Genomic DNA, 19,804 nt, shown 5'->3' on the forward strand with positions numbered 1-19,804 from the left:
AATGCTGTAGACTAAATGATTACTAGATAATATCCATTTTATCTGGATATTAGAACAAGTACAGGTGCTAGATAGGAAATGTCTGGATCTAGCTAGTCAAGTGCTAGATTATTACCTTAAATTACTAGTGCGTATGACACAAGTAGATGCGCACAGCAAAGGCCTACGGATGCCGGGGCTCGGTAAGTATCGTCGGATAATAGTAGTACTATTCATGCGTTCCTTGTATGGGGCCACGGTCTCAGCTGAAGCTCACAGCCTGCTTGATCATCGACATGACTGCGTACAGCCTGAGATAGGCTGAGCTAGACTGAGACTGAGCTAGACGTTCGCGCGTAACTCTGTCGGTTCACTCCTTGCTGGTCGCTACTCGATTTGTAACCGGCGTAATCACAGTTCGGTTAGCTACCAACTTGATAGTTTTGATTTGGATATACCACCACCATAGCCGATAAAGAAAGTGTGTGCCAACAACCTAACATACATCTCTGTAACCACGTCAACCAATTCCGACACCATGACGCTAAACGGCGATGATGCATATGACATCACAAGGAGCTATGAAGACGAGAGGTGAGAAATGCTGCTCGAAATGCTGGCAAGAGAGCAAACGGTAGCTAAAACCTAGTCCAGCGAATATACCGACGAGAGCGACGAGAGCGACGAGAGCGAGGAGCTCTTGGCCGACCTAACACTAGCTAGCAACTGGGATGCAAAGAGAGCAACCCAGTGGAATACTACTGAGGACCCCGAAATCATCGACAACTGCGTGCATCGCCTGATTGAACTGCAGACAAAGGCTCGACCGGATGCGCCAGCTGTGCACGCGTGGGATGGCCACTTCACGTATGCCCAGCTTGACAGCGCTGCCAATAGGCTGGCCCACCATCTTCTAGATTCCTTTGCGCTTCAGCCAGACGACCTGGTGCACGTGTGTTTCGAGAAGTCTGTTTGGTTCTTTGTATCGATTCTAGCCGTTAACAAAGCAGGCGCTGCCTGGGTTCCTCTTGACCCGTCGCACCCCGAGCAGCGCCAACGGCAGATAGTTAACCAGACCCGTGCTCAACTAGCTCTCTCCTCCCCGGCCAATTTTGCTATCTGCTCGGCGCTGGTTGCCGATGTCGTCGAGGTGACGCCTGAGCTGGACATGCGCCTGAAGCAAGATGGGGATTTGACTTCAAGTGTGCCAGTCTCTCGCGTCTCACCACACCATGCGGCCTATGTTCTGTTCACCTCAGGCAGTACAGGTACCCCGAAGGAGTTTGTGATGGAACATAGGTCCGTATGCACCAGCCAGACAGCCATCAGCCTCAGGCTGCAGCTTACACCAGAGGTTCGAATGCTGCAATTTGCCTCCTTTGTTTTCGATCTCTCTATTGGAGAAATTATTGCCACTTTAATTAGCGGCGCCTGTCTCTGTGTTATTTCTGAAGATACCCGCATGAATGGAGTGGTAGATTTTATTAATAACATGAATATCAGCTGGGCGTTTCTTACGCCCGCATTCGCCAGGATCTTGAAGCCCAGCGATGTACCAAACCTGGAGCTCTTGCTTCTGGCTGGTGAGGCCGTGGGCCGGGATGTTTTCGATATCTGGTTTGGGCATGTGCGCCTGGTGAATGGATGGGGCCCTGCTGAGACGTGTTGCTTCAGTACCCTTCACGAGTGGGATCGGGAGTCAGCTAGTGAATCTCCATCGACCATCGGCCGCCCCGTGGGATCCTACTGCTGGCTCGTTGACCTCAATGATGCTCAGCGGCTTGTTCCTATAGGGACTGTGGGCGAGGTTGTCATCCAGGGCCCAACCATGCTGCGCGAATATCTGGCAAATCCTGAACAAACTGAAATGAGTACGGTTAGGAAGCTCCCTGAATGGGCACCTCGTCGAACATCACCTTATTGGAACCGTTTTTATAAATCTGGAGACTTGTGCAAATACAACGCGAACGGTACTCTCGAGTTCATCAGCCGAAAAGACACCCAGGTTAAGATCCGTGGTCTAAGGGTGGAGCTTGGGGAGATTGAGCATCATATCAACTCAAGTCTGGAAGAGGCACGACAAGTGGCTGTCGATATCTATGAGACTCCAAACGGCCCGAGCCTTGCAGCGTATTTCTGTTTTAAAACTGCCATGAAAGGGCCCGATGCTCAAGGTAGTGACGAGGCCGAAGGCTTGTTTATGCCGATTACAGATCAGCTGGAAAGCCGGATTACTGCCATGGTTGGCGAGTTGAACATCAGACTTCCCCGTTACATGATCCCATCACTCTTCATACCCTGCCGCTACATGCCGGTCATCACGTCAACAAAAATTGACAGAAACAAGCTCCGGAAGTTGACCAGCAGCCTCAGCCAAGGGGATATTGCTATGTACTCACTCATGGACAAAAAAAAGCAACCCCCAGAGACTCCGATGGAGCTTAGACTTCAGGAGATCTGGGCTGAGCTCCTCAAGCTACCATTAGATGCGATAGGCCGTGACGACAGCTTCTTACGCATCGGCGGTGATTCGATTTCTGTCATTCAATTAGTATCCAGGGCACGATCTGTGGGAATCAATCTCGTAGCGAAGGACATTTTCAGGGATCCACGACTGTACACCATGGCCCTAGCAGCCTCTGAGATAGATACGTCGTTCTACAGACAATATTTCATACGAAGCCGGACCTTTCGCTTTGATCCCACGGGAAATTGACCTCGAGTGTATGACAGCCCAAGCACGTCATCAGTGCCGTTTGCCATATAATCAAGTAATCGAAGACTCTTACCCTTGCACCACCCTCCAGGAAGGGCTGATGGCCCTTGCAGCCAGACAGCCTGGTTCTTATATCGCCAAGCATATATACCGACTTCCAAACCATGTCAATATTGACCGTTTCCGAGCAGCATGGGAGCAAACCATGCGAGTTTGTGCCAATCTGCGAACTCGAATTATTCTGTATGACGGTTCCTCCCTCCAGGTCGTTGTCAAGGACGACATATCGTGGGAAAACGGAGCAGATATGCAATCGGCACTGAGCGCGACGTGGGACGCGGACATGGCTTATGGATTGCGTCTCTGCCGCTACGCCATTGCAAAGGATGATGGGAAGCACTATTTCCTGTGGGCCATCCATCACACCATCAACGATGGATGGACTAATCGGTTGGTGTTGGATACACTGCACCAGGCATACCAGCATGCCGAGATCCCTGCTATGCAGCCTTACAGCAGCTTCATACAATATGTCACAGACATGAACCGCGATGCCGCCAGCGAGTTCTGGAGATCCCAGCTCCAAGGGGCGCAGCGGGCTATATTCCCACCAGAGCAGCGTGTATCGGCATCACGCAGCGCCCAGAAAAGCAAAACGCACTCGTTCGCGAGATCCATCGCCTTTCCTAGTGCGAAGGATAGTTCGATCACGAAGGCGACGATTCTCCGCGCTGCCTGGGCGTTGGTGCTGGCGCGGTATTGTGACACTGATGATATATGTTTCGGCACCAACGTCTCAGGTCGACATGCACCCATCCCCGGGGTGGAGAGAATGCCCGGTGTGGTGGTTGCTACCGTCCCCGTCAGAATGCGGCTTGACTCTCGGCAGACCGTGTCGAATTTCCTCCTCGATGTCCAGAATCAGGCCTCTGACATGGTACCCTACGAGCAGTTCGGACTCCAGAATATTTCCAAGCTCAGTGAAGATGCTCATGAGTACTGCAATTTCTCTAGCTTGTTCGCCGTCCAGCCGATTAACCAGATGAGCGGCACGGGAAGCTCATCCGACGGCATTCTGGCCCTGGCAGGATCGTACGAAGACAGGTCTAAGGATGCCATGGACGGATACTTCAATTACCCGCTCATTGTTCAGTGCCATTCCTACGAGGAATATTTTGATCTCGTCTTCATCTATGACTCCGGCGTGCTAGATGAGCCTCAGCTTCACGCGATGTGCGAACATTTCGACCACGTCACGCAGCAGCTGGCGGCGCAGGACGAGAGAAAACTGGGCTCGGTGAGCCTCGCTGGCTCTTGGGATAGAGAACAGGTTCTCCAATGGCACCGGGAAGAACCGAAGCTTGTGAATGCCTGTGTTCACGAATTAGTGGCAGAGCAAGCCTCGCGGACTCCAGACCACGAGGCGCTTGTATCGCGCCAAGAGACGCTCACCTATGCTCAATTGGACCAGTTGTCAACTTAGTTTGCAGTGTATCTATCCCAGCACGGCGTGAGGCCAGAGTCCCTAGTGCCCATATGCTTCGAGAAGTCAATCTGGACCGTCGTTGCCCAGCTGGCTGTCTGGAAAGCAGGCGGAGCGTTCCTACCGCTTGACCCTGCACATCCGAAATCCAGGCGGCAGGCGTTGGTTGCAGAGTCAGGTGCGCGAGTCATGATTGTTTCCCCGTCGCAGGCAATTCCGTGCGCCAGTATGGCTTCAACTGTCCTCGAGTTGTCACCAAGCCTGATACTGTCGCAGCTTTCGAAGTCTGATCGGGCCTTGCAACCGTCCCATCGACCTAGTCCGAGCAACGCTGCCTACCTCATATTCACTTCCGGCTCTACAGGTAAACCAAAGGGTGTCGTTGTTGAGCATTCAGCGATATCCTCCAGCATCATGTATCACGGCAAGGCCTATCACATGAGTGAAGAGTCTCGGGTTCTACAATTCGCCAACTACACCTTCGATAGAAACCTGAGCGAGATCATGACGCCACTGGTATATGGAGGTACTGTCTGCGTGCCGTCCGACACAGAGCGGTTGCAGGACCTGCCGGCCTTTGTGGGAGACACTCGCGTCAATCTTGCCATCATGACGCCGTCTCTCGCGAGAAGCTACAGCCCACAAAGCATGCCCACCCTGAAAACACTGATTCTAGGAGGCGAGCCTCCAAGCAGAGACAATCTCCACTGACGAGGTCCCCACCAATATTGGCCGTGCCTTCAACAATCGTTGCTGGATCGTTGATGCTGACAATCATCAACGCCTCGCTCCGATCGGCTGCATGGGTGAGCTGCTGGTTGAAGGCTACGCCCTGGCTCGAGACTACCTAAACGACGAGGAGAGGTCAAAAGAGCTCTTTGTTGGAGCACCTCAATGGCTTCCCCCTGCTTCACGAGCTCAACAGCAGCGGAGATTCTACAAGACAGGGGATTTGGTCAAGTACAACTTCGATGGCTCGATCGACTTCCTGGGAAGGAAGGACACACAAGTAAAGCTCCGAGGACAACGGATTGAACTTTCTGAGATCGAGTACAACATCAAACTGGCCTTGCCATCCGTGAAGCATGCGGTTGTAGACAAATTGCAGCGGAACTCCGGCGAGTTTCTGGTTGCAGTTGTCAGTTTCATGGATGAGCAGAAGGCCTTTGGAGATGGCAGCCCTAATTCATGGCTTCAGCCAATGACCGAGAATGCAAGAAAATCTCTTGCCATGGTTACTGAAGCACTGGAAGCCGCCTTGCCCGCCTACATGGTACCGTCGTTTTTCGTCCCGGTCCACGAGATGCCAACTGTCAGCTCGACCAAGATTGATCGCAAGAAGATACGACAGCTCGCGAGCTCTCTCCAGCCGGAACAACTCGATTCCTTCTCCTTGGAACAGCGGGAAAGATTCCCACCGTCCGAAGAGATGGAGTTCCGGCTGCGAGACCTGTGGGCCACCGTTCTCAAGATGGGCGCCGAAGCGATTGGAAAGCACGATAGTTTTCTGAAGATCGGCGGCGATTCAATCTCTGCTATTCAGCTGGTAGCTTTGGCTCGCGAACACGGTATCGAACTATCGGTGACGAAGATATTTGAGAGCCCACGGCTAGATACGATGGCAGCTAATGCCATGAAGCCTGATAGCACCGCGACGTATGAGGCAGAGCCTTTCAGCTTGCTCCCTGAAGGTATCACCGCGGAGCAAGTCAAAATTCTTGCCCGGACTGCTTGCAAGCTATCGGAGTCTCAAACCATAGAGGATGCATACCCTTGCACTGGTCTCCAGGAAGGTCTAATGGCACTGGCAGTTAAGCAGCCTGGCTCTCACGTTGCCAGATATCTATACCGATTGCCTGGCCATATCGACATTGAGAGGTTCAGGGCTGCATGGATCCAAACTGTCGCCATCTGCAGCAACTTGCGGACAAGAATCTTCCTCGCAGATGGCCGTTCCATCCAGGTTGTCGTCAAAAATGACATAACGTGGGAGGATACGAATGGCCTGCATCCAAAATTAGTCCTCAGCTCTACGGAAGCTGGTCAAATGCAGTATGGATCTCGACTCTGCAGATATGCGTTGGCCAAAGACGAAAATGGCGAGACCTATTTCATCTGGGCCACCCACCACGCTATCTTTGACGGTTGGACGAATCGTCTGGTCCTGGATACTTTGCAGCGGATGTACAACGGCGCCGAAGCGCCGCCTCTACAGCCATACAAAGGTTTCATCAAGTACGTGACGGCTCTCCAGAATCAGTCCACAAGCAGTTATTGGAAGGCTCAGCTCCAAGGTGCGAAGCCTGCTACATTCCCGGCTCAGGGCAGCCGCACATACGGGTCGGGGCGTAACCTGACAGAGGCCATCCAACTCCCCCGCTTGACCAACAGCTCAATTACAAAGGCCACAATTCTGCGTGTGGCTTGGGCAATGGTCTTGGCCCGGTACTGCGAGACAGACGATGTCTGTTTCGGCACTACTATCTCTGGACGACAGGCTCCGGTTCCTGGGGTCGACAAGATGCCTGGCCCTGTTATAGCTACCGTTCCAGTGAGGGTTCGCCTGGATCAGAGGCAAACAGTCTCTGAATTCTTGTTAAACACTCAGAACCAAGCATCCGAGATGATTGCTTATGAACAGTACAGCCTCAAGAATATCTCTACTGTCAGCCCCGACGCGAAGGGCACCTGTGATTTCTCCAGCCTCCTTGTTTTACAGCCCTTGGAGAAAATGAGCGCTGCCAATGGGTCGTCATCACAAGGGATCCTCATCAGTACCGACTCCGAAGAGGAGCAGGACACTGCTTGGGTAGGAAATTACTTCACATATCCTCTGGTTGTGCAAGCTATCATGATGGATGATCGAGTTGACCTGAATCTTACGTATGACTCGAGCGTTCTGGATAAGTCCCAGTTGATTGCTTTATGTCGCCAGTTTGGACATGTCACAGAGCAGCTTGTGTCCAAGTCCGAACGCACCTTGAGCGAGATTTCAGTAGCAGGACCCAGCGACCTGAATCAGGCACTCGAATGGAATCAAGAAGTCCCTGAGATCATCAACTCGACCATTCACCAGCTCATCGAGAAACAAGCCATCCTACGGCCCCATGCACCAGCCATATGTGCATGGGATGGCAATTTCTCTTATGAGCAGCTGGACAGCAAAGCAAATAGATTAGCGCACTACCTGCTTAGCAGATTCAGTATTGAAGCAGATGATCTCATCCACGTCTGCTTTGAGAAGTCAGCCTGGCATTTTGTCTCAATCCTAGCTATTAATAAAGCAGGGGCTGCATGGATACCACTTGATCCATCACACCCAGAGCACCATCACCGACAGATTGTCCAGCAGACGCAGGCGAAGCTTGTGTTGACGTCTCCCACTAATGCTTTGATCTGTGCCGGTCTGTTTAGAGATGTCGTGCAAGTGACACCCGAAATGGACTCAGAACTCGCCCTTGACAGCACGATCTCTGGTCCCCCTGTTTCCAACGCGTCCTCGGGCAGCGCCGCCTACGTCCTATTCACGTCTGGCAGCACAGGCGTTCCCAAGGGTCTCCTCATGGAACATGGAGCTGTGTGCACAAGTCAAACTGCTATCAGCCGTCGGTTGCGTATGGGATCCGACGTGCGAATACTCCAGTTCGCGGCATTTGTCTTTGACTTGTCTATTGGCGAGATTATTGCAACTCTGATCTCCGGTGCTTGTCTCTGTGTGCCATCTGAATCTACAAGGATGAACAGCATTACTGACTTTATTCGTGATATGAACATTAATTGGGCGTTCCTCACACCTGCCTTTGTACGAACCTTACAGCCCAGCAAAGTCCCCAGCCTTGACCTTTTACTTCTGGCTGGCGAGGCCGTTGGGCGTGATATCTTCAACACATGGTTTGGCAAACTACGACTAATTAATGGCTGGGGACCTGCTGAAACCTGCTGTTTCAGCACTTTACATGAATGGACGTCTCCCTATGAGTCTCCCCTGACGGTGGGAAGGCCTGTGGGAGGCTTCTGTTGGATTGTAGATCCTAATGACTCTACCCAACTTGCTCCTACAGGCTGTCTGGGAGAAGTGATGATTTAAGGTCCAACAATACTACGTGAATACCTGGCTAATCAGCACCAAACGGAAAGAAGCATAGTCAAAGCACTCCCTGAATGGGCTCCTAGGTGTGGCTTGCCACAATGGAGCCGGTTCTATAAATCGGGGGATCTGTGCTCATATCAACCTGATGGGACGATCCTTTTTGTGAGTCGTAAGGACACACAGGTCAAGATTCATGGCTTCCGGGTTGAGCTGAGCGAGGTTGAGTATCATATACGCTCCACCCTGGAGGGCGTGCAACAAGTTGTTGTTGATGTCGTCGAAACAGATAAAGGCCCAAGTCTTGCAACATTCCTTTGCTTTAGCAATGATACACAGCCTATAGACACGCATCGTCTTACAAATGGCGACGCAAAGACTGACAGAGTTTCCCAGTTAACCAAGACGACAATGCTAATATGTTCTTGCCGCTGACCTTCGACTTGCAGGATCAGATCACGGACTTAATTGGCACTCTCAACGTCAAGCTACCCGGGTATATGATTCCCACGTTATTCATCCCTTGCTGTTCTATACCCTTCATCACGTCTACAAAAGTAGATAGAAGAAAATTGCGTACTATGGCAGAGAACCTCGATCACGCCAACATGGCAATGTATGCCTTGGTCAACAGCAAGAAGCGAGCACCAGAGACTATAATGGAGCACAGGCTTCAACAGCTGTGGGCAGAGATACTAAATTTGCCAACAGAGTCGATTGGCCGCGACGACAGCTTCCTACGCATTGGTGGCGACTCTATATCCGCAATTAGCCTTGTATCGATGGCTCGCGACTGCGGGATTCGAATTACGGTTAAAGATATCTTTGACGACTCGCGATTGTCCGCCGTGGCTCTTTCTGCCTCCGAAGTGGCGGAATCAGGAGACGATGTCTCTGTCAAGGAGAGGTTCAGCCTCATCCCAGCCAATATGACTCTGAACGACATCATGCTCGCCGTCCAGAGCCAGATAGGGCTGGACCTGCCTATTGAGGATGCCTACCCTTGCACCGCTCTGCAGGAAGGGCTAATGGCTCTTGCGGTGAAACAGCCTGGCTCTTATGTCGCCAAACATACATACCGTATTCCTGACCATGTTGACATAGCTCAGTTCAGAGCAGCATGGGAGCAGACAATGAGGATCTGCAGCAACCTCCGTACGCGCATCGTCTTCGTGAATGGCTCCTGGATGCAGGTTGTCGTCAGGGACGATGTGACATGGGAAGGCACTGAAGGTCTCGATCTGCAGGCAACAATCAGCAAGATGTGGGAGATTGAGATGAAAGAGGCTTCCCGCCTGTGTCAGTATGCACTGATTGAAGACGACAAGAAGGGAGCTCATTTCATTTGGGCTGTCTACCACGCCGTGTACGATGGATGGTCTATGGGCCTCACTTTGAAGACGCTGGGCCAAGTGTACAGACAGACTGAGATCTCAACCCTGCATCCGCATAGCTCCTTCATCAGGTACACAGCCGCGCTTGACAGCAAAGCTGCCAGCGAGTTCTGGCAAGAGCAGCTATTTAGAGTCCAGCGTGCCAATTGGCCCCGGGACAAGCGGTCGTCTGCGTCGTCTGCTGCTCTGTCCAAGCAAGCAACTCGCCTGTCTGGAAAGACCATTCAGCTCCCCCGTTCGACCAACTCATGTATTACCAAGGCGACAGTGCTACGTGCTGCCTGGGCTCTGGTACTGGCTCGATACTGCGACACTGATGATATTTGCTTTGGCACCACAATTTCCGGACGGCAAGCCCCCGTGCCCGGTGTGGAAACAATATTAGGCCCTCTGGTGGCGACAGTTCCTGTGAGGATCAGATTGGAGCAGGACCGAAAGGTTTCCAGCTTTCTTTCTGACGTTCAAAGCCAGGCATCTCACATAATTGCCTACGAGCAGTTTGGGTTACAGAACATTGCCAAACTGAGTGCTGACGCCAAAGATGCCTGTGACTTTTCAAGTCTCCTTGTCATCCAGCCAGCCCAAGTGTTGACGAACGCTACTAACGGCGCAGAAACGGTCTTGATGCCTGCTGATCTACATGAGCTTTCATCAACCCACCGCATGGAAAGCTACTTCAGCTACCCGCTGGTCATACAGGCTCACGTATCAGATAATCATGTTGAGTTGCTCACGATTGACAACTCAGATGTCATAACTGAGCCTCAGGTCCAGGCGCTCTCTCATCAATTCGACCACATTGTCCAACAACTTCTGACAGGCGCCCAAGGGACTGTGGGTGAGCTGTCTATAGCGGCCGAGTGGGATTTCCAGCAAGCGACTGCATTCAACACTGAAAATCCTGAAATCATTGACTCAACTGTGCACCAGCTCATCGGACGACAAGTGGAGATTCGACCTAATGCACCAGCTATACGAGCCTGGGATGGAGTGCTCACTTACCATGAGTTTAATGCTGCTGCAAACAGGCTTACACATTACCTTGTCAATAACTACACCATTCATACAGATGAGCTCATTCATGTCTGTTTTGAAAAATCTGTATGGTTCTTTATTGCTATTCTTGCTATTAATAAGGCTGGTGCAGCTTGGGTTCCTCTTGATCCATCTCACCCTGAGCAGCGCCACCAAGAGGTGGTTCAACAAACACAGGCAAGGCTTGCTTTGAGCTCGCCATCTAACGCTAATATCTGTGCCAGGGTGGGGCTTCAGGTACTCCTAGTCACGCCTGAGCTTGACTTGAGCTTGAAAAGCCAGTTTCCAGAATCAAGCCTCAGCCCTCCTGCGCAGGGTGCCATTTCACCAAGCAATGCAGCCTACGTCCTCTTTACTTCTGGCAGCACTGGTACACCAAAGGGCCTTGTAATGGAACACCGATCAGTGTGTACTAGTCAAACAGCCATTAGCCAGAGACTCCGCCTAACACCACATGTCCGAATGTTGCAGTTTGCTTCATTTGTGTTTGACCTGTGCATTGGTGAGATCATTGCGCCTCTAATCTCTGGCGCCTGTCTTTGTGTGCCTTCAGAGCACATCAGGATGAACAGCTTGAAGGAGTTTATCTGGGATGAAAAGATAAATTGGGCTTTCCTTACGCCTTCATTCGTACAGCAAACATTAAAACCAGAGGATGTGCCAACCCTCGAGCTCCTCTTGTTAGCTGGTGAACCTGTGAGAAACAACATCCTGGACACATGGTTTGGTAAGGTGCGTTTAGTGAATGGATGGGGCCCTGCAGAGACATGCTGCTTTAGTACACTGCATGAGTGGCAGTCTATTACAGAGTCTCCATTAACAGTTGGTCGACCTGTTGGTGGTTTCTGTTGGATTGTGGATCCTAATGACCCTAGCCGACTCGCCCCCACGGGCTGCATTGGAGAAGTCATGATTCAAGGACCTACAATACTACGAGGATATCTTGACAGCCCTAAGCAGACTGAGCAGCATATAGTAACAACTCTCCCTACATGGGCCCCACACCAGTCATCTCCCTACTGGAGCCGGTTCTATAAGTCAGGAGATCTCTGCTCCTATAATGCTGATGGGACTATTGAGTTTTCCAGCCGCAAGGACACACAGGTCAAAATCCGCGGGCTCCGCGTGGAACTGAATGAAATTGAGCATCATACCCTTTCAAGCCTTGAAGGGGTACGGCAAGTGGCCGTGGATACCTTTAATACGGAAAATGGCCTCGGACTCGCGTCCTATTTCTGTGTCGACATGAGCGCAGAAGCTGTAAGCAGTGATGCTGCGGGCGGATCTGCCAGCAACAGCGTCTTTCTATCGCTGACAACCGAGCTGGAAACCCGAATCGCTAGTATGGTCAGCCAGCTAAGCGTTAAGCTGCCTAGATACATGATCCCGACTCTTTTCATCCCGTGTCGCCGCATGCCATTCATCACATCAACCAAGCTGGATAGAAAAGAGCTACGTCGCCTGACAAGCATGCTGACGACTGATGAGATCGCCAGATTCTCACTTGCTGAAAGCATTAAACGAAAGCCTGAAACTGAAATGGAAGTACAGCTACAACAGCTTTGTGCCAATATACTCAATATCTCTACAGATGCAATTGGTAGAGACGATAGCTTTCTGCGCATCGGGGGTGACTCAATCTCTGCAATTCGCCTTGTTTCCGACGCCCGAGAGGTTGGCATCAGATTAACCGTCAAAGACATCTTCGATGACCCACGACTGTCAGCTATGGCTATAAAAGCATCTGAAGCCGGAACAGGCCGTAGCGAGTGGGACTCGGCGACGTCTACGATTGCTCCATTTAGTCTCCTTGACATACCTGTTCGCGAAAGCGTTCAGTCCCAATCTGAAGGCATGCCCCAGGTCACTGGCGAGCTGAAGGGCAGCAGGACACTTCGCACAACCATCCGGGACGAATGTGGTCTCGATAAGGACCAGATCATCGAAGATGCTTATCCCTGCACCAAACTTCAAGAGGGCTTCATGGCTCTGGCGATCAAGCAGCCAGGGTCTTATATTGCTCGGTACGCGTACCAGCTTCCTGACCAGGTCAATTTGCTCCGGTTCAAGGATGCCTGGGAGCAAACCATTCTCGCCAGTAGTAACCTACGCACGCGCATTGTGTTTGTTGAGGGTTCAGCAATCCAGGTTGTCATCAAAGATGACGTGCACTGGGACTCAGCAGGCAATGCAGATCTGGCATCTGTTGTTGATACCATGAGAGATGTGAAGATGGCCAGTGGCTGCCGGCTCTGCCGTTATTCCCTGGCAACAGGGAAGGATGGGCGCCATTATTTCTTCCTGGTTGTCCACCATGCCATCTATGACGGGTGGACAGTGCGTCTTATTATGGAGATGTTGCACTCTGCCTATTATGGTCTTGATATCAAGCCTCTGCGACCATACTCGGTATTCATGAATTACATCAAGCAACTGGATAACGAGGCTATGAGCACCTACCGGAAATCACAGCTTCAGGGTGTCACAGCAGCTAGCTTCCCGCAGATTGACAACAGCCCTTCATCAACACAAGGCAATATCAAGAGTGTCACTCGATCTGCGAAGAAGATCATCAGCTTCCCTGAATTAACTGGTTCTTCTGTAACCAAAGCAACCATCTTCCGCGCTGCTTGGGCAGTCGTGCTGTCTAGTTACTGCGATACAGATGATATCTGTTTTGGAACATCCATTTCAGGTCGCCATGCCCCTGTTGCAGGTGTGGAGAGAATTGCAGGCCCAGCAGTCGCAACTGTGCCTGTTAGGATTCAACTTGACCGACAGCAGAGCATCCAAGAATTCCTTTCCAAGGTCCAGAAACAAGCGTCTGACATGGTTGCATACGAGCACTTCGGCATACAAAATATTTCAAAGCTCAGCAAAGAGGCCGGGGAAGCATGTAACTTCTCAAGTTTGCTGGTTATCCAGCCCATTAAACAGCTGGTCTACTCTAATGACACTACCGGATTACTCCTAGTATCTGTGAATGCGGAACACTTCGGGGCGGACGAGATGGTAGATGGTTATTTCAACTACCCGCTCATCGTGCAAGGGCACATGTATGAAGACCAGATGGGACTGGTCATGATCTATGACTCTCGTTATCTGTCTGAGTTGCAGGTCACTGCGCTTTCTCATCAAATTGACCACGTCGTTCAGCAACTGCTGAAGCAGGACAATAAGACGCTACTTGCACAGGTTTCGGTAGCTGGCCCTTGGGACCTTCAACAAGCATTTGACCGCAACCAGGAAGAGCCTGAGATTGTGGATGCCTGCGTTCACCAACTTATTGAAGAGCAAGGAAGAATCCGACCAGATGCGCCAGCCGTACGTGCTTGGGATGGCAACCTCACGTACAGGCAACTCAACTGTGCTGCGAATCGCCTAGCCCACTATCTGACTGCCAGCTTTGGTGTGGTTCCCGACGACTTGATACACGTGTGCTTTGAGAAATCTGTGTGGTTCTTTATCTCAATCTTAGCTATCAATAAAGCTGGCCCAGCCTGGGTTCCTCTTGACCCATCCCATCCAAGGCAGTATCACAAGCAGGTCATTCAACAAACAAAGGCGAAGCTCGCCTTAACATCATCTTTGAACGCTGATATCTGTGTTGGTCTGGTACCCCGGGTGATCCAGGTGACGCCAGAACTCGATACCCGTCTAACTCACTACGGTGAGTCAGGCTTTTCCACCAACCTCAATGTTGAGAGTCTTAATCCACCGGCTTGTGGCGTCTCTCCTCGCAATGCCGCATACGTGCTTTTTACCTCCGGTACCACAGGGACCCCTAAAGGGCTTGTGATGGAGCATGGATCCGTCTGTACAAGTCAGACGGCTATCAACAAGCGAGTGGGAGGATCATCCGAATCATCTGATAGACGCATGTTACAATTCGCGTCATATGTATTCGATGCTTGTATCGGTGAAACCATCAGCACTTTAATTGCTGGTGGCTGTCTTTGCGTTCCCTCCGATGAGACCCGAATAAATAACATCACGGAGTTCATTCGCGAACAAGACATTAATTGGGCGCTACTTACACCATCTTTTATTCGTACTGTGAAACCAGAACAGGTCCCTTCCCTAAAAGTCTTAATGCTTGCAGGCGAAGCAGTTGGTCGCGATATTCTTGATACTTGGTTTGGCAAGGTCCGTCTCATCAATGGATGGGGGCCTGCAGAGACTTGTGTATTCAGTACAATACATGAGTGGCAGTCCATTGATGAATCCCCATTGACGGTTGGCCGGCCTGTTGGCGGCTTCTGTTGGATAGTGGACCCTAGAGACCCCAAGCAGCTCACACCTATTGGAGCTGTAGGGGAGGTGGTCATTCAGGGTCCAACTGTCTTACGGGAATATCTTGCTAACCCTGAACAAACCCAACAGCTGAAGGTGCTGAATCTTCCTGAATGGGCCCCTCGGCGTTTATCTCCTCACTGGAATTGCTTTTATAAGTCTGGGGACCTGGCTTCATACAATGCAGACGGCACCATTGAGTTCTTAAGCCGAAAGGATACACAAATTAAAATCCGTGGCCTCCGTGTTGAACTGAGTGAAGTCGAACACCATGTCCGCATGAGCTTGGAAGGTGTCCAACAGGTGGCGGTGGATGTATTCAGGAGAACCGGCGGAGAGAATGGCATAAGCCTGGTTGCTTATCTCTGTTTCAACCAGACCACCTGGATAGCTAATAAAGACGAGACAGAGACAGGCAGCATATTCATGCCGTTCACTGCTGACATGGAGGAACGCGTTGTGGCCATGCTGGGAGACCTCAACATCAAGCTGCCTCGTTATATGGTACCCACACTTTTCGTGCCTTGTCGCTACATGCCATTCATTACTTCGACTAAGTTAGACAGAAGGAAGCTTCGTGGTCTAACAGAGAGCCTCAGCAAGGAAGAAATAGCTGTATATTCACTTGTGGATACTAAAAAGCGCCCGCCGGAAACACCCATGGAGTATCGGCTTCAGGGCTTATGGGCAGAGACCCTAGGTATCGCAGCAACAGAGAAAATCGGACGTGATGACAGCTTCCTCCGTCTTGGAGGTGATTCAATTACTGCCATTACCCTTGTCTCTAAAGCTCGCGATTCCGGCATCCGCTTGACGGTCAAAGATATTTTCGACGACCCGCGACTATCAGCTGTTGCAGCAGCGGCTTCGGAGGTTGGTGATTCTGCAGACGCTCCTGTCGAATCGGAACCGTTCAGCTTATTGCCGGAGAGTGTCAAGTTCGACGATATTGAGTTGCAAATTCGGCAAGAATGCAACCTACTGGACAACCAAATCATTGCGGACGCCTACCCATGCTCTGGACTCCAGGAAGGCTTCATGGCACTTGCAGTCAAGCAGCCAGGCTCTTACATAGCCAAATATATATACCGCATTCCTGAATATGTGGACATTGGACGATTCAAGGATGCATGGGAACAGACAGTCAGGCTTTGCAGCAACTTGCGCACACGAATTCTCTTTCTTAATGGGTCTGCCATCCAAGTTGTAGTCAAAGATGACATTTACTGGGACACCACTGCTGATACAGACCTGGCTTCTGCTCTTGACAATGCACGCAATATAAGCATGACTATCGGCTCCAGGCTCTGTCAATACTCTCTTGGCACGGCACCCGACGGATCAGTCTATTTCATCTGGACTGCCCACCATGCTATTTACGATGGGTGGACTAGACGTATTATCATGGAAACGCTGCACCAGCTCTACCATGGTAGCAAGGTTCCGGCACTACAGCCGTATGTCAATTTCATACAATATGTCAAGAGTCTTGACCACCAGGCCAGCAGTGACTACTGGGCGACAGAGCTGCAGGGCGCCACATGTGCCAGCTTTCCAGGCTATGGTCCTCAGCAAGAGGCGAGTGCGGACAGCTCAGTCACACGATCTGTGGTGAGAACGATAGCATTCCCTCCATCAACCCAGTCCTCAGTTACAAAGGCGACGATTCTCCGCGCAGCATGGGCTGTGGTTCTATCACGGTATTGCGATAGCGATGACATCTGTTTTGGAACCTCGATTTCTGGCCGTCAAGCTCCTGTCTATGGGGTAGAGAGAATAACAGGCCCGGCAGTGGCAACAGTACCTGTCAGAGTCCGCTTTGACGGCCAGAGCACAGTGTCAACGTTCCTTCAGAATATGCAGAGCCAGGCCTCAGACATGGTCAAGCATAAGCAGTTTGGATTACAAAACATTATCAAACTCAGCCCTGAAGCTAAAGAGGTCTGCAACTTCTCTAGCTTACTGGTCATCCAACCAGCACAAATAGTGGCCCTCGCGAATGAGAATGATACTGATATGATACTGGTGAACGACAACACCGCGCATTTCTCTTCCGATGAGATGGTTGAGGGGTACTTCAACTACCCATTGATTGTCCAGGGCCACGTATCAGCCAACAAGGTCAAACTCATCATCATATACGACTCCAATGTTCTACCAGAGGGCCGAGTCGAGGCGTTATCGCAGCATTTTGAGCATGTTGTGGATCAGCTCCTCCACCAAGAGGACAAGTGTCTTGCTGAAGTGTCCGTGGCTGGTCCATGGGATCTCCAGCAGGCAATGGGTTGGAATCATGAATCTCCAGAAATCATAGACACCTGTGTCCACCAATTCATTGAGCGGCATGCCATGCTGCAACCCAACGCATCAGCAATATGCGCATGGGATGGGGAATTGACCTACAGCGAGTTCAACGCAGCAGCTAACAGGCTGGCTAACCATTTGGTTGATAATTTCGCGCTCAAATCAGATGAACTCGTCCATGTTTGCTTTGAGAAATCAGTCTGGTTCTTTGTTTCAATCCTAGCTATTAATAAAGCCGGTGGAGCCTGGGTGCCTCTAGATCCATCACATCCAGAGAAGAGGCAGCAGCAGGTGGTTGAGCAGACAAGAGCCAGAATTGCTCTGACATCCCCTACCACAATGTCTATCTGCAACAACCTCGTGGCGGACGTCCTGGTCGTGACACCTGACCTTGATGCACAGCTCAGTCAGATCACAGCCTTCAACAAACCATTGCCCTTCCAGTTGTCTCCGCGGAACGCTTCATACGTCCTGTTCACCTCTGGCAGTACTGGGACTCCCAAAGGCCTAGTAATGGAACATGGTTCCGTTTGCACCAGTCAAAGAGCCATTGGTAAACGACTCGGGATATCATCAGACATACGGATGTTGCAGTTTTCTTCGTATGTATTCGATGCTTGCATTGGAGAAGCCATTGGTACATTGATTGCAGGGGGCTGTCTTTGTGTGCCATCTGAAGAAATACGAATGAACAGCATCCGGGAGTTCATTCATGATTATAATGTCAGCTGGGCTCTGCTTACACCCTCTTTCATCCAAACGCTCAAGCCTGAAGATGTGCCTAGTCTTGAGGTTCTTATGCTTGCAGGGGAAGCCGTCAGCCGTGATATCCTGAATAAGTGGTTTGGGAAAGTCCGTCTGATCAATGGCTGGGGCCCAGCGGAAACCTGCGTGTTCAGCACTATGCATGAATGGAACTCAATTGACGAATCTCCCCTGACAGTTGGCCGCCCTGTGGGAGGACTGTGTTGGATTGTGAACCCGACAAACCCCCGAGAACTAGCCCCCATCGGCTGTGTTGGCGAGGTAGTGATCCAGGGTCCTACCATCATGCGTGAATATCTTGCAAACAACGACCAAACAGAGGAAAGCATCGTTCGCGACCTCGAGCTTCCGGACTGGGCTCCCCGTTGTAAAGCATTCCCGTGGAACAGGTTCTACAAATCAGGCGATTTGGCCTCGTATAACTCTGACGGAACCATTGAGTTCTCCAGTCGCAAAGATACACAGACTAAAATCCGGGGTTTCCGGGTGGAGTTGAGTGAGATAGAGCATCACATTCGCGCCAGCCTGGACGGTGTCAAACAGGTCGCCGTGGACGTCCTGAAGAGAGAAGGTGGTTTGAGCCTGGTGTCTTACTTGTGCTTCAACAACACCAGCCGAATTGCCAGTAAAATAGTAAGGCCGCGGACTTTATTAAACACCTTAAAGCTGACAACACAGGCCGCCTGGCAGCCACCCCTACAGAGATTATCTATGCAGGCTGGCTGTATAGCCAGCAGAAGGTAGATGCAGATAAGCTATGCAGCTCCCTAGTCCTAGTTAACTTTAACAGTAACAGGGCAGTAAATCAGGCACTTAAGCTCAGCCTTACACTTAATAGTAAGAACTATGCCTGCGCCTACTATGACCAGAACTTCTAACTCTAACAGTGCTACAACTGCCAACTCTATAGACACATCACAAAGTACTGCAAGTAACCCACTACCTGCCCCTACTGCGCGGGCAATCATCCCCCCACTGAATGCCCCAACGCCAGGAACTAGGAGAAGGCTAAATGCGCAGTCTGCACTGCAGTGAAGCAGCCAGACAATGCCTCCTTTGCCTATAACTGAAGCTGTCCAATTCGCGGGCATAAGCAGGCCCTTATCCGTGCAGAGAGACTACGCGGCCCCTAATTCCATGCTCCTGCGGCCCATTGGGCCCTAGAGACGCCTCCACCATCAATCCAACACTAGCAGAGGCGGAGGCAGCAGCAACAGCTCAGATTAATACCCCCCCAATAGTGCCCTCGGCCCGGCCCTCAACCCGGCCCCTGACCAGGGAGCCAACGAGCCAGTCTAAAGCCCGCATCATGACCTCTCGCAGCAAAAGCGCCCGCCGATGGGCACCAGAGGAACCGGCGGAGAGCGTCTCCACGGGGGATAGCAAGCAGATCCGGCTAGCCCAACAGGCAAGCAGAGACTGCATAGATGAAGATGCCCAGTGGCAACACCCAGAAGGGGCGCCCCAGCTGCTAGATCATGAAGGAATAGCTGCCATCATCATGGAGACACCAGCAGAGCAGCGTCAGCGCTCCTGCTCCCGACCTAAGCCAAACCCTGCGCTAGAGCTGGTCCAGTCTAATACCACTAATGCCCTCTCCACAGCAGCCCTAAGCAGGGTCAGCAGAAAGAGCAGGAACCACAGCCAGAGAGAGGCTGAATCTGATGACAAGCTATCCGCTGAGGCAGACTAGTTTATGGATGCCGAAGACCGCGGCACAGCTGACCAGGGCTCTAGTGAAGACACAG

General features: G+C 51.3%; 1 protein-coding gene across 1 annotated transcript, besides 1 other annotated feature; it reads left to right on the forward strand.

The window, feature by feature from the left end:
* Positions 1-517: 517 nt before the first annotated feature.
* On the forward strand, positions 518-18,800 carry NFIA_031170 (putative nonribosomal peptide synthase; the record flags this gene model as incomplete). The annotated part of the gene is made up of 6 exons (XM_001262580.1): positions 518-573; positions 634-2,548; positions 2,787-4,124; positions 4,179-4,757; positions 4,858-8,253; positions 8,652-18,800. 6 exons carry the CDS (start codon positions 518-520, stop codon positions 18,798-18,800), a joined length of 17,433 nt encoding a protein of 5,810 aa, XP_001262581.1.
* Positions 643-671: a microsatellite.
* Positions 18,801-19,804: the final 1,004 nt, after the last annotated feature.

Source organism: Aspergillus fischeri, genomic scaffold (genome assembly GCF_000149645.3).
Source record: "Aspergillus fischeri NRRL 181 1099437636261 genomic scaffold, whole genome shotgun sequence".
Taxonomy (NCBI): Eukaryota; Fungi; Ascomycota; class Eurotiomycetes; order Eurotiales; family Aspergillaceae; genus Aspergillus; species Aspergillus fischeri.